The sequence below is a fragment of the Oncorhynchus kisutch genome, unplaced genomic scaffold (genome assembly GCF_002021735.2).
Source record: "Oncorhynchus kisutch isolate 150728-3 unplaced genomic scaffold, Okis_V2 Okis02a-Okis13b_hom, whole genome shotgun sequence".
Lineage (NCBI taxonomy): Eukaryota > Metazoa > Chordata > Actinopteri > Salmoniformes > Salmonidae > Oncorhynchus > Oncorhynchus kisutch.
Genome location: NW_022261979.1, coordinates 4587333 through 4601311, shown reverse-complemented (window position 1 = coordinate 4601311; position 13979 = coordinate 4587333). Strand labels below are relative to the sequence as shown.

The following is a 13979-nucleotide window of genomic DNA, read 5'->3' as shown; positions in this document are numbered from 1 at the left end:
TCATTCAACTTGGGGTAACTAAACAACCACATATCACAGTCATAGCAAGTAACTCTGCTTGATAGTACTCCCTCATGTTCATTGTGCTCATTTTTACCACAATCCAGACTGGTTTAAATTGTGTAGTGTGAATAATTAATCATATTTGAATTCAATTTGTTTTGTGATATTTCTGATGTTTGTGAGTCTTTGCAGCTATTTGTTGATATTTATTCAATTAAAACTGAATTGTGATCTCTTTTTCTTTTTATCAGTGCTGATGGTTACTGGATGCTGCTAAATTGTTTCTAATAGTGTATGAATCATGATTATGCACTTTGTGATATGATTCTTTTTTTTCTAAGCCAAAAGCATGAATGTCAGTTTGTTAATTATATTTTTCCAGACATTTGTGCCTAGTTTTCAGCTTTTCAGTCTGGAGAGAAATTATGTGAGAAATGATTTCCCCTGATGCAATGCAAATGTTGAGCGTTAAGAATGACGTATAGCCTATCTGTTTAGACATCATAAAGGAGATTCTATAATTATGTTCAATGTGTAATTATGACACCGGTGTCAAGTTAAATCGAACGTTCTGACACCCTATTATGATGCCATTTATAACCTATTTCATTTGAGGATTTGATTTATAAGACAGACGGAAAGGGTCTACAAACTTGCGGGTTGTGTCTCAGTTGTCTGAACGCCTGAAGTAGGCGCTTGGAGTCGGAGAAGTGTATCTGGGTGGATATGGATACAGAGGGGGGCGGTGCGTCATTGCGCTTGGAGAATGAGAAACTGCGGTATGAGAATGACCACCTGAAAATAATGCTTGACCTAATGAAGGAAAACTTTCATCTGAAGTCCAAACTGCAAACCTCCGCTCTAACCAGCGATAATCTCAGGGAATCGACAGGTAACTGTTCAAGTATGGTTTACGCATTGCAATCTCCATCTATGTGGGTGATGGTGGTGCGTGTGCCGCTCTTTGTCACTAGAGGACGTCCAAGATATGTGACACGTCCGGACTGTTAGAATAATAAGCAGGGTGGGAAAAAACTGAAAAATTCGATTTACACTATACGGCGTGAAATGAAATGTAATTAATCCCAACCCTGCATATCAGTACTGCCATGCAGGTCCTAGCAAAGCACCAGCTAAAATATTGGACATATAATCTTAAGGGTGGCAGATAGCCTAGTGGTTAAGAGCTTAGGGCCACTAACTGAAAGGATGCTGGTTCGAGTCCCTGAGCTGACTAGATTAAACATCTGTCTGTGCCCCTGAGAAAGCACTTAACCCTGTAAGGCGCTCTGGATAAGAGCATCTGCTAAATGACTAACATTTATATAATTTATTAAATGTATATAGCTCTATTCATTACATAAATAAATCTCATAGTGATGTAAAGCAACAACAAACAACAACAAAAACTATTTAAAAACAACATTAAGTTCATGAGTTGATCTAAGGACAAGAGACTGAAGGTTGAGAACGTTCATGGTTCCATTGTTTAGACGTTGCCAGATCTTTAAAACGCCTGGATGGATATTTTACTTATCGACTAACCAAATCATATGTTATAGCAATCTGTCAGTCGATGACGTCGCACGCAACCATTGGTTGATGGCATGCGAGGTCTCAGCAACCGTGGTTTGAGTGAGATCAGCAGAGGGAGGATGTAGTCAAAGAGGAGAGCATCTACATATATTTGCTTATTAGTTTTGCCTGGTTTCTTTTTTTCTCAATTTGTCACCCTTTTTGCATTAGAATTGATTCTGATGAGAATTTCCTACCAACAGGCAGGAACACAACTATTCAGTGGCAAGACATCGTGGATGAGGACAGATTCAAACATGAGCTGCATCAATCGTCCAGACATCCTCACAGAACGTCTTCCCGGTTAACCTGGAGTCCTACACCAAGAGCTGCATGTGCACAGACCCACGAGAACATGAAGAGACTGCAAGCTGTTCTTACGTCATGTCTCAGAAGGTGAAAGTTGTGTGAAATGGTCGTTTGCTCATTACAATGTTTGTGACATGATTCTTAAGAGAAAAATGTTAGTCAGAAATTGAATCACCATTTTGTATCAACTGAGCTGATTATGACAATATTGCAATAGCAGAAGAGAATAGAAAAATATGTATTCAAAACTATTGCATAGGTCCCAAATTGCACCCTATTTCCTATATAGTGCATAACTTTTGAGTAGGGCCTATAGGGCTCTGGTCAATAGTAGTGCGCAATATAGGAAACAGGATGCCTTCTGGGATGTTGTTTAGAATAGGAACATTTTTGTTAAACTAGCTGTGGATGAATGTTGATGTTGGTTGTAATGAGGTCTATTGAAGTAATCCATGCAGATTCAGAGATTGGTGCTGTAATGGTGTTTATTGATTCAGATCCAGAGCGGTTGTTGGGGGAGATAGCCTTCCAGCTGGATCGAAGGATCCTGTCCTATGTGTTCCAGGGCCAGAACAGACTCTATGGGTTCACTGTGCTCAATATACGAGACAAGATCATTCAGGTGTGTGTGTGTGTGTGTGTGTGTGTGTGTGTGTGTGTGTGTGTGTGTGTGTGTGTGTGTGTGTGTGTGTGTGTGTGTGTGTGTGTGTGTGTGTGTGTGTGTGTGTGTGTGTGTGTGTGTGTGTTGTCCTTTGTACAAAAGGCAGACATTCAGTTTTTTAATAATAAGAAAGTTGAACAACATTATTCCTTCCTTCTGTCAGCTAAGGGATAATAGACTAGTTGAACAACAGGGTGTGGTTGTGTGCCATGTAGATATTTCAATCATTCACCACAGATGGAAATCAAAGCCTCCCAAACCGGTTATTCCCAGGTCAAAATGGTTTTCCATTTCCTAAGAAGTTAATTCCAAATCTGTTCTAAACAAATGTGTAAGAGAGAGTTGGATAATGACATGTACAGTATAACTGGATTAGAAACTCTACAGGCTAATCCCCCACTCCCATGAGACTGTCTGCGTCCCCAAATGGAACCCTCTAAACTATATAGTGCACTACTTTTGACTGCGAGTCTGTCCCAAATGGCACCCTATTCCAAATGAAGCCCTATATGGGCTCTGGTCTAAAGTAGTGCACTCTATTGGAAATAGGGTGCCATATGAGACTCACAATCTGTGTTTCACTCAAACTAAAGGCTTGACCCCCCCCCCCCCCCCCCCCTTTTCTTCAGGTGTCCACACACCCTCTGACGGGGAAGGTGGACGAGGGCTACAGGCTCCAGCTGTCCCAGCGCTACACTGAGCTGATGGCCAAGCTGAAGCAGCTGGGCTATAGTATGACTCTCCACCCCCCCTTCACAGAGTTCATCATCAACACCTATGGCATACTGAAGCAGAGGGCTGACTCATACAGCGCCCGGGAGCTGGGATACAACAGGTGATGATGTAGTCCCTTCAGGGTACCAGCTCGGCTGTGATGTCAGCTCAGCTTCCCTGCCATCAGGTTGGAGGTGTCAGACAATTACTGTAAAGGCTGCACTGCATGCTTCAGGAGGAGTTTAATCCCTGGGGGGGGGGGGGGGGGGTTTATCACCATGAATCATTAACAATTCTATGAAGCTTCCTTCTATATGTGCAGGTGTGGGGGGGGGGGGACTGTTTACTGTTGTTTGTTTGCTGCCATGTTACAATGTGGTTTATGTAATGTGTGGTTTGTGTATGTAATGTGTGGTTTGTGTATGTAATGTGTGGTTTGTGTATGTAATGTGTGGTTTGTGTATGTAATGTGTGAGCTGTAGTAGGATTTCCACTTGTAGGACAATAAACAACAATCTAATCTCAACAGCCCGGACTTCCTCAGGAGAGTAGTTATCAACTCAGCCCCCTCCAAACTGCTGAAGGATCTCCTGCTGCTGTTCAGTTGCCTCTCTTTCATGGCCAGGCAGGACGGCAAGCCCCTCTTCCTCTGGTAGACGGGCTGGGAACAGCTCTGGTCCAGGGTGTTACGTATAGCTTGCTGATTCTGAGTCTTTTATAAACGCTTAGGACCAGAGCTAGACTGGGACGGCCACTGATACCACCTCCCTCCACAGCAGATCAGTCATCTGTGGAGAGTCAAGTTTTTACACTATAAACAAATGACTCAAACCCAACTCTTAACGTGTCTAAGCTTTTATTGCTTTGGAGACAAGCGCTCTCTCATACAAACTTCACACACCCTCCACAGACAGGACAGCTCTGCATCTCTTCACACACCCTCCACAGACAGGACAGCTCTGGCATCTCTTCACACACCCTCCACAGACAGGACAGCTCTGCATCTCTTCACACACCCTCCACAGACAGGACAGCTCTGCATCTCTTCACACACCCTCCACAGACAGGACAGCTCTGCATCTCTTCACACACCCTCCACAGACAGGACAGCTCTGCATCTCTTCACACACCCTCCACAGACAGGACAGCTCTGCATCTCTTCACACACCCTCCACAGACAGGACAGCTCTGCATCTCTTCACACACCCTCCACAGACAGGACAGCTCTGCATCTCTTCACACACCCTCCACAGACAGGACAGCTCTGCATCTCTTCACACACCCTCCACAGACAGGACAGCTCTGCATCTCTTCACACACCCTCCACAGACAGGACAGCTCTGCATCTCTTCACACACCCTCCACAGACAGGACAGCTCTGCATCTCCTGCATTGGACCATTTCCTAGTTTAGCCTTTTTTTCATTCATATTTTCGTTCACTTGGTTTGTTGGTTGGTTGCACTGAGGCTGGCTTTGTGAGTTACCTGACATTATATTTCCATATTTAAATGACAGACATGGAAAAACCTGGACAGAATAAATACTTCCAGGGCTCTTTGGCCATTTAAAATGCATTTCAACAAAGAAAAAGCAGTCTGTTTAAGTAATGTATACACAACTAATTTCATTTACACTGAACAAAGCTTTAACAACATGTTAAATATTGTCCCTGGTTCATGAGCTGAAATAAAAATCCCAGACATTTGTCATACACACAAAAATATTATTTCTCTCAAATGTTTGTGTACAATTTAGTTTACATCCCTGTTAGTGAGCATTTATCCTTTGCCAAGATAATCCATCCACCTGACAGATGTGTCATATCAAGAAGCTGATTAAACCGCATGATCATTACACAGGTCCACCTTGTGCTGGGGACAATAAAGGCCACTTTTAAAATGAGCAGTTTTATCACACAACACAATGCCATAGATGTCTCCAGTTTTGAGACATGGTGACCTGCAGGAATGTCCACCAGAGCTGTTGCCAGAGACATTAATGTTAATTTCTCTGCCATAAACTGCCTCCAATGTCATTTTACAGAATTTGCCAGTACATCCAACCGGCCTCACAACCAGACTATGTGTAACCACGCCGGCCCATCCACATCCAGCTGCTTCACCTGCAGGATCGTCTGGGTGGTGGGTGCTGAGGAGTATTTCTGTCTGTCGTAAAGCCATTTTGTGGGGAAAAACTAATTCTGATTGGGGAGCAAAGCCCAGCCAGTGGGTGGGCCTGGCTGCCAAGGAGGTGGGCCTATACCCTCCATGGCCCACCCATAGCTGCACCCTGCCCAGTCATGTGAAATCCATACATTAGGGCCTAATTTATTTATTTCAATGACTGATTTTCTAATATGAAGAAGTAACTCAGTAAAGTCTTTGAAATTGTTGCCTTTCAATATCGTAACGACCCTGGGTTTTATGAGCGCGAATCCGCGCTTAATAACCCCATATACCTATAAACCCTTATACTGTTCGTATAAGGACATATGTTCAGCTCATTTGCCACTTCAGACGAGCACGCACACGGTCGGAAATAAGCGGTATGCACGCGCAAACTGTCTAGACGAGTTGGCTGCTCCCCGCGCGGGACAAGTCTTACACTGGTCGCTGGAATCCTTGTCTTCTGTTTTATACAGGAATATGAATTAAAAATATCCACAGCATGATAAGGCCAACTTAGCAGTAGGCATGCTTACATGTATTTAGACGGATAAATTCACATTTTATGAAGGAAGTGGACTCTTCTATACAGACAGGTAAGAATAAAGGTGCATAGCTCATGTTAACGTTTGCTAACCAGATAACCTATTTTTAGCTAGCTAGTAGCTAACATTAGTCCACGAACGTGTGGCTATGTAAATGTGTAAGACAAAATTGTCTTGTTCATGAATGATACATTGTGCATGTGAGCACCTGCTACCAAGCCCAAATTAGTGAACATTTTCAAACTGGTTGAATTAGCCAGGTAACGTTAGTACTCCAAGTTAACGTTAGCTGGCTAGCTAGCTAACCACGCCACGTCAGAGAACAGCATTTGGGGCGAGTCGATCATTTCAAAGTAACAAGCACACACAACGAAAACTTGAGACACAATCGATATCACATTCATTCATGACCGATGTTGGTTGACATGACAGTGTCAGCAGAAATGCTGGCACTCAGGACGGGCGTCGTTGTCGGAAAGTGTGGGTCTTTTTGGAGCCTTTGTGTGGACTACTTTGAACGTTGCATCGACCACTAGTTTTACACACTACACATCTGTCGCTATAGCGATTAGTGAATTCGTGCAGATGGTGACGTCTGGATTAACAGTAGTTTGGGTAAAATACCCGTATATTCTTCTCCTCTTGCCCTCCTTTCCAACAATGTCTGTCTATCCACCAACTCAGCCCTTCATGTGCGCGCAGCCCAGTAAGCCAATGTAATCTGCCTTTCTACTCCAATTGATCCCGTGTACTATGACGCACCAGCTGTCGCCCAGCCCCATTGGGTTGATTCTGGTTTCCCTGACAACCATGCAACTTCAAGCACTATTGATTTACCTCGTCGAACCAGGAAAGGTCTGAAAACACCCTCTACATGTCCTGTCTGTGTGTTGTCTTCTACGTTTGCTTCCAGTAGATTGCAGAGTCTCAGTCAGATGGTGAATAACCAGAGTGAGGTGAGCAGCTGGGAGCCCTGATGCCTGATCTCCCTACTTGTGTCCAGAGGTGACTGAAGGAGGGAGGCATGTCTCTGCGGGAGTCCCCATTCCCCAACAGCTTTGTGGAGGGCCTCCATGCAGTGAGCTGGGGTCTCATCCTGCCCTGCTTCTGGTTCCTGGACCGCCTCATTGCCGTCTGCATGTCCACCAGCCTGGAACGCACCCAGCGGCACGAGCAGGAGTGTTACCTCCACCCTCTCAAGGTGTTCTTCGGCTTCATCCTCTTCCTCGCCCTCTTCCTGGTCACGGCTCCCCTGGCCTTCCTGGGGTTCCTGCTTTGGGCTCCCCTCCAGGCCACCCGAAGGCCCTTCTCCTACCACCACGAGCCCCCGTCGAGGCCAGCACCAGCTGAGGAGGGGGAGAGGAACCTGGGCTTTGAGGCAGGGGCCAACAAGGCCACTTTTGGTTTTGCTACTGCCAACCTGTGCCTATTGCCGGACGGAATTGCGCGCTTCAACAACCTAGGGCACACGCAGCGCCGTGCCACCGCCATAGGCCGGAGCATCGTGCAGGGCGTGAACCGGCCACACATCCGCATCTTCGTGGACTCTCCCAGTAGCTGTGGCACCCTCAGCCCCTCCAGTAGCCTGCTCCCCGGCCCCTCCACCACCAGCACTGCCTCATACGGCGCTACAGACCCAGCCTGCCAGCCACCACCCCAGGCCCATTCAGACGAGGACCAAGCTGACGGAGCGGTCCCAACAACGACGCCCCCCAAACCCAGTGACTCAAACTATGTGGTGTACGTGCCCTGTGACGACACTGAGGAGTCTTCCTACTCTCCCACCCCCGTCATCAACACCAACCACAACTCCAACCAGCAGGACCGGAAGGGCCACAGGAACCCTCCGCGGGCCCTACGCACTCAGGGGGTCGCCCAGCGCGGTCAGGCTGGACCAGACGACGTGCCCTGGGAGGTGTCTTCTCTCTTCCCGGCCAACGTGGACATCCTGTGTCTGGAGGAGGTGTTTGATAAGAGGGCAGCTGTGAAGCTGACCAACACCCTGGGGCCCCTGTTCAACCACATACTGTATGATGTAGGGGTGTACGCCTGCCAGCCTCCCGGCAGCTGCTCCTCCTTTAAGTTCTTCAACAGCGGCCTGTTCCTGGCCAGCCGTTACCCAGTGCTGGAGGCCCAGTACCACTGCTTCCCTAACGCCCGAGGGGAGGACGCCCTGGCTGCTAAAGGCCTGCTCTCTGCCAAGGTACCAGTCACCACAGAGATGCTATTACACTACTAGAGAGGATGAAGTCAATAGGCTGATATTGGCAGCCATTTTGATTAGATTAAGGAGAAATACAGTTCTAATTTGTAATTCTATGCCACTCACTGTCATTATAGTTCTTGTCTTTCTCACCTCTCGCCTGCACTTTGGGGTTTTTTCTGCTTAAAATAGCTGTGATATGTGGTTGTTTTTGTCCTAACTTAGTTGAAAGCACTGACTAAGTCTCTCTGGAGAAGAGTGTCTGGTAAATGACTAAATGTAAATGTGGTGTCATCTGGTTGCCATTAACACTCCTACTGTATTGAGTTACTGTTGTCAGTTATTGTAATGATAACGGCCACTCCATTTTACCATGGGTTTAACAATAACATCATCAACAAGAACGCAGTTCATACCCAGTAGGTGAAGTAATGGTTTGTGGGTGTTCCCAGGTGCTAGTTGGCCAGAATCAGAAAGAGAAGAAGCTGGTTGGATATTTTAACTGCACACACCTCCATGCACCTGAAGGCAAGTCATCTTCATTCATTTTTTAACTTAATCCAAAATGGCCTCCTCTTCTCTATTTACAGCACAACTTCTCACATAGCTCATTATAATTTAGCTACTGCTGTACATTGCATTGTAGTTACACTGTTAATGCACCCTGAGGAAGGCACAGTGATGCTGAAACGTTGGTAAATACCCATTAAATTGCTGGGAGATTATAGATGGAGTGTGTGACTTTCTTTATTTTGATAATTTATAATTTATTCGTCGTAAGTCAGCACCTCCACACAAACTATTATTCTGGGTGTGCACCAGCTCATGTTGTTTTATCTACACTGTTTATGCACACCACACATTTATATACTGGAATTCTGACATAGCTCACTGTAATATACAGTGTCTACTGCTGTACATATCTCTCTTAGTATATATTTTTGGTGTGTGGATATATGCACAGATTGCATTTGTTTTATGATAGTGTTGTGTTTAGGTTCTGAACAGACTAGAGAAAAGCTCAAGCCACGTTTATTCAACCCACTGGGTGCCTCCGCTGCAAGCACAACATACAAGTACATATCTATACCTTCTGACTAGGAGTCACCTCCTTTAATGACTAAGATAAAAACAATCCGTCTCTGTTGCTAGGCAGGAACTAAATCTGTTCCTCTTACTGGTGTTGTCATGGCCCTGCATGAGTCTAGAACCTTCATTAGAGCGTGGAAGTGTGTGAGATAGGACTGTAGTTAGCTCGTCTCCAGAGATGTATTTTCTCTTCAACTGTTCATCCTTATTGAGTTGAGTTCCACATCCTTCCTGGTCCTAGTTCCACAGCAACTTCCTTAGAAATATTACTATTCAGCAATAACATGTTTAAACAGACAAAACTTTCTGTACTTCCCATCGTCTCGCTCGGTAACTTTCCATAAACAAAGTTCCTATTCTTCCTTCATTGACCCCTAACATACAGGTCTTTTATACATGTCAAGTAATCAATCAGGTCTAATATGGTGACAGGAATAAGTATATTTCAAGCCAGAATCTGACAGTTAATTGGGTTTTTTCTTCCATTTGTTTTGTTATTTGTGTACTTGTTTGACTGCCCTGTTAAAGGCTAGTAGCACAAAGCATTTCACTGCACCTGCCGTAACATCTGCTTAACCCTGTACGTGACCAATACACTTTGATTTGGGACACAGTAATTATCTGTCCAACACCAGTTTCTCTCTGCTGGTATTGTAGCGGTTGAGATAACTGTGTCCTGTGATTGGCTGAGCAGGTGAAGGGGAGATCCGCTGTGAGCAGCTCAACATGCTCACCAAGTGGATCCAGGAGTTCCAGGTGACCAATAGCAAGCCTGATGAGGTGGTCGTGTTTGACGTGCTTTCTGGGGATTTCAACTTCGACAACTGCTCACCTGGTACGTCTGCGTCCCAAATTGAATCATATTCTCTATAAAGTGCACTACTTTTGATGACAACCCTATGGGCCTTGGTCAAATGTAGTACACTATATTAGGGAATAGGGTGTCATTTTTGGATACCTTTCTGTCTACATACAGAGTACACTGGCTCTGCATGCAGTTTGTCTTCTATAGATGGGTATCTGTGTGGGCTTGATGTCGTGCAACAGGTTTCCACATTGTGCCATGTTTCTGTGTGTTTGTCCTTGGTCAGATGACAGTCTAGAACAGAAGCACAGTCTGTTTGAGGAGTACAGAGACCCCTGTAGGGCCGGGCCGGGCCAGGAGAAGCCCTGGGTCATTGGTGAGTTGGACTGTTGCACGATCTTTAGGCTTGCGTCCCAAATGGCATCCTATTCCCTATACAGTACTACTTTGTCCAGGGCCCGTAGGTAAGTAGTGTACTATTTTAGAAATAGGGTGCCATTTGGGATACATAGCCGACATAGAGGCCTACAAGTCATTAGGAACAATCAAACATTCCTTGATGTCTTGTGCACATTTATGTGACATGAATAATGTTTTTACCCTCTTGTATAGTCAGTCTCCTGTACAGGCCCCAGCCCATGTTTAACTATATTGTCTGTTGTTTTATGTCTTGTAAGAAGTTTATTTTATATATCTTTTTTTATTACCAAGGCACATCTGTGGAAATGGACAAAAATGTTTTCTTATGTTATATTGTTCAGGCACTTTGCTGGAACAGCCTACTCTGTATCATGAGGATGTAAGGACCCCAGAGAATCTTCAAAGGTATGCTATCCCTCAGACTGCATTCACTGGATGTAGTCAATGGGCCCTGGTCAAAACAACGTAGTGCACTACAACACATTGAAACCACTGGCCACTTTAATCATTGAAACCACTAGTCACTTTAATAATGTTTACATATTTTTTTATATACTGTCCTATTCTACTGTATCTTAGGCTGTTGCTCTGACATTGCTCGTCCAACCATATATATTTTTAATTCCTTTACTTTGTGTATGTTAGATATTACTGCACTGTTGGAGCTAGAAACACAAGCATTTCGCTACACCTGTAATAACATCTGCTACACGCGTATGTGACCAATAAAATCTGGTTTGATATGGAATAAGGTGTCGTTTGGGACATGTCCTACGTTCCCCTGATCCCTTCCCTGTCTCTAGGACCCTGGAGAGAGAGGAGTTGAGGAAGCAGTACCTCTCCTCTCCTGTGGCCCTGGAAGGCTGTCCCATGGTCTACCCTGAGTTGGGTCAGCCTTGGGTGGGGCGCCGCATCGACTACATCCTCTACAGAGAGAGCTCCGTCTCCAAGCACTGCCGAACTGTAAGTGTTTCCATACTTTTCCCCTCTCTGGTTCGCTAGCGAGGTTAGCTAACATGAGCTAGCTATCAGATACCTGCCATCTCATTCAGCTGTATAGAAGAGTCCACTTCCTTCATGTTCTCCTCTCCACACTCCTGACCTCCACCTGTGTTATGGAAACACCACGAGGAGGTGTTCTAGGAAACACAACAGCGTGTGTCTGGCTGGCTGCAGGCGTCACAACGGCGTGTGTCTGGCTGGCTGCAGGCGTCACAACGGCGTGTGTCTGGCTGGCTGCAGGCGTCACAACGGCGTGTGTCTGGCTGGCTGCAGGCGTCACAACGGCGTGTGTCTGGCTGGCTGCAGGCGTCACAACGGCGTGTGTCTGGCTGGCTGCAGGCGTCACAACGGCGTGTGTCTGGCTGGCTGCTGGCGTCACAACGGCGTGTGTCTGGCTGGCTGCAGGCGTCACAACGGCGTGTGTCTGGCTGGCTGCAGGCGTCACAACGGCGTGTGTCTGGCTGGCTGCAGGCGTCACAATGGCGTGTGTCTGGCTGGCTGCAGGCGTCACAACGGCGTGTGTCTGGCTGGCTGCAGGCGTCACAACGGCGTGTGTCTGGCTGGCTGCAGGCGTCACAACGGCGTGTGTCTGGCTGGCTGCAGGCGTCACAACGGCGTGTGTCTGGCTGGCTGCAGGCGTCACAACGGCGTGTGTCTGGCTGGCTGCAGGCGTCACAACGGCGTGTGTCTGGCTGGCTGCAGGCGTCAACAGCGTGTGTCTGGCTGGCTGCAGGCGTCAACAGCGTGTGTCTGGCTGGCTGGCTGCAGGCATCACAACGGCGTGTGTCTGGCTGGCTGGCTGCAGGCGTCACAACGGCGTGTGTCTGGCTGGCTGGCTGCAGGCGTCACAACGGCGTGTGTCTGGCTGGCTGCAGGCGTCTCAACGGCGTGTGTCTGGCTGGCTGCAGGCGTCAACGGCGTGTGTCTGGCTGGCTGCAGGCATCATAACAGTGCGTGTGTCTGGCTGGCTGGCTGCAGGCGTCAACGGAGTGTGTCTGGCTGGCTGCAGGCGTCAACGGCGTGTGTCTGGCTGGCTGCAGGCGTCAACGGCGTGTGTCTGGCTGGCTGGCTGCAGGCGTCACAACGGCGTGTGTCTGGCTGGCTGGCTGCAGGCGTCACAACGGCGTGTGTGTGTGTCTGGCTGGCTGGCTGCAGGCGTCACAACGGTGTGTGTGTGTGTCTGGCTGGCTGGCTGCAGGCGTCACAACGGCGTGTGTGTGTCTGGCTGGCTGGCTGCAGGCGTCACAACGGCGTGTGTTTTGCTGGCTGGCTGGCTGCAGGCGTCACAACGGCGTGTGTCTGGCTGGCTGCAGGCGTCACAACGGCGTGTGTCTGGCTGGCTGGCTGGCTGGCTGCAGGCGTCACAACGGCGTGTGTCTGGCTGGCTGCAGGCGTCACAACGGCGTGTGTCTGGCTGGCTGGCTGGCTGCAGGCGTCACAACGGCGTGTGTCTGGCTGGCTGGCTGCAGGCGTCACAACGGCGTGTGTCTGGCTGGCTGGCTGGCTGCAGGCGTCACAACGGCGTGTGTCTGGCTGGCTGGCTGCAGGCGTCACAACGGCGTGTGTCTGGCTGGCTGGCTGCAGGCGTCACAACGGCGTGTGTCTGGCTGGCTGGCTGCAGGCGTCACAACGGCGTGTGGGTCTATTATTAATTCTGGTGTTATTGCATCCTTTTCTTTCTCTCCTATAGGAAATTGAGGAGTTCACCTTTGTGACCCAGCTTGCTGGCCTCACCGACCACATTCCAGTGGGCCTGAGGCTCAATGTGTTCCTGGACTCAGACACTGCCCAGTCCGAATGAGTGACAACCCAAGCCTGAATCCATTTGGGGAGAAGGGAAAGATATGTACTTCATTCCAAATGGCACACTATTCCCTATATAGTGCACTACTTTTGACAAGTCCTATGGGTGCCATTTGGGATGCAGACATCTACTATGCACCACACACACCACACGGGTACAACAATTACAAAGTAAACAGACCAATGAAAAATGCCAAGGGGTTATGTCGGGGGTGAGCTGGCCTGTATCCTCAGTCAGAGAGATGGAATGGGCATCCCAAATGGCACCCTATTCCCTATATAGCGATGGCAAGGCATCCCAAATGACTCCCTATATAGTGCACTACATTTGTCAGAGCCCTATGGGGAATAAGGTACAGTTTTGGACAATACCATTTACTGGTGGCTGCTGGATTAAAACCGATATTGATTTGCTGGTATGCATACAGAGACCAAATCTACGCTGAATAATGACATGACTCACTGAGTTATATATATATATGTATATGTGTATATATGTGGGCCTTTTCAGGTCAGGGGCATTGGTAACTCACTTTTATACAGTCAATCTTACTTTTGGTAAATTGTTGGTACTGAAAATATTTTATATTTTTTCACTCTGATTTCACGATAATGCCTGTGGAAAATAAACTATCTCACTGAAATGCACCAAATGTTTGAGTCTCTTACTGATTACAAGGGTGG

General features: G+C 47.2%; 2 protein-coding genes across 3 annotated transcripts; both read left to right on the top strand.

Annotated features, from left to right (window-relative positions):
• Positions 1 to 1883: 1883 nt before the first annotated feature.
• On the top strand, positions 1884 to 4098 carry LOC116359275 (speriolin-like protein). The gene is made up of 4 exons (XM_031811956.1): positions 1884 to 1981; positions 2385 to 2509; positions 3178 to 3383; positions 3792 to 4098. Exons 1-4 carry the CDS (start codon positions 1912 to 1914, stop codon positions 3916 to 3918), a joined length of 528 nt encoding a protein of 175 aa, XP_031667816.1. The 5' UTR covers positions 1884 to 1911; the 3' UTR covers positions 3919 to 4098.
• A 1817-nt stretch (positions 4099 to 5915) lies between these two features.
• On the top strand, positions 5916 to 13943 carry LOC116359313 (sphingomyelin phosphodiesterase 5-like). 2 transcript variants are annotated; one of them, XM_031812153.1, is made up of 8 exons: positions 5916 to 6024; positions 6890 to 8176; positions 8629 to 8704; positions 9960 to 10100; positions 10357 to 10446; positions 10832 to 10895; positions 11294 to 11453; positions 13183 to 13943. In XM_031812153.1, the coding sequence occupies exons 2-8, from the start codon at positions 6998 to 7000 to the stop codon at positions 13291 to 13293; spliced, it is 1821 nt and encodes a 606-aa protein (XP_031668013.1). In that variant the 5' UTR covers positions 5916 to 6024; positions 6890 to 6997; the 3' UTR covers positions 13294 to 13943. The 2 variants fall into 2 exon arrangements, with proteins under 2 accessions (XP_031668013.1, XP_031668014.1); XM_031812154.1 differs by having other exon boundaries at positions 6887 to 8176.
• Positions 13944 to 13979: the final 36 nt, after the last annotated feature.

What these genes read in the sequence shown, in the direction of transcription:
- LOC116359275 (XM_031811956.1), top strand. Translation starts at nt 1,912, where the DNA reads ATGTGCACAGACCCACGAGAACATGAAGAGACTGCAAGCTGTTCTTAC. An exon ending in TACGAGACAAGATCATTCAG is followed by an intron (nt 2,510 to 3,177) that starts GTGTGTGTGTGT and finishes CCTTTTCTTCAG; the next exon opens with GTGTCCACACACCCTCTGAC. An exon ending in CGGGAGCTGGGATACAACAG is followed by an intron (nt 3,384 to 3,791) that starts GTGATGATGTAG and finishes TAATCTCAACAG; the next exon opens with CCCGGACTTCCTCAGGAGAG.
- LOC116359313 (XM_031812153.1), top strand. Translation starts at nt 6,998, where the DNA reads ATGTCTCTGCGGGAGTCCCCATTCCCCAACAGCTTTGTGGAGGGCCTC. An exon ending in AAGGCCTGCTCTCTGCCAAG is followed by an intron (nt 8,177 to 8,628) that starts GTACCAGTCACC and finishes GGGTGTTCCCAG; the next exon opens with GTGCTAGTTGGCCAGAATCA. An exon ending in ACCCCAGAGAATCTTCAAAG is followed by an intron (nt 10,896 to 11,293) that starts GTATGCTATCCC and finishes CCCTGTCTCTAG; the next exon opens with GACCCTGGAGAGAGAGGAGT.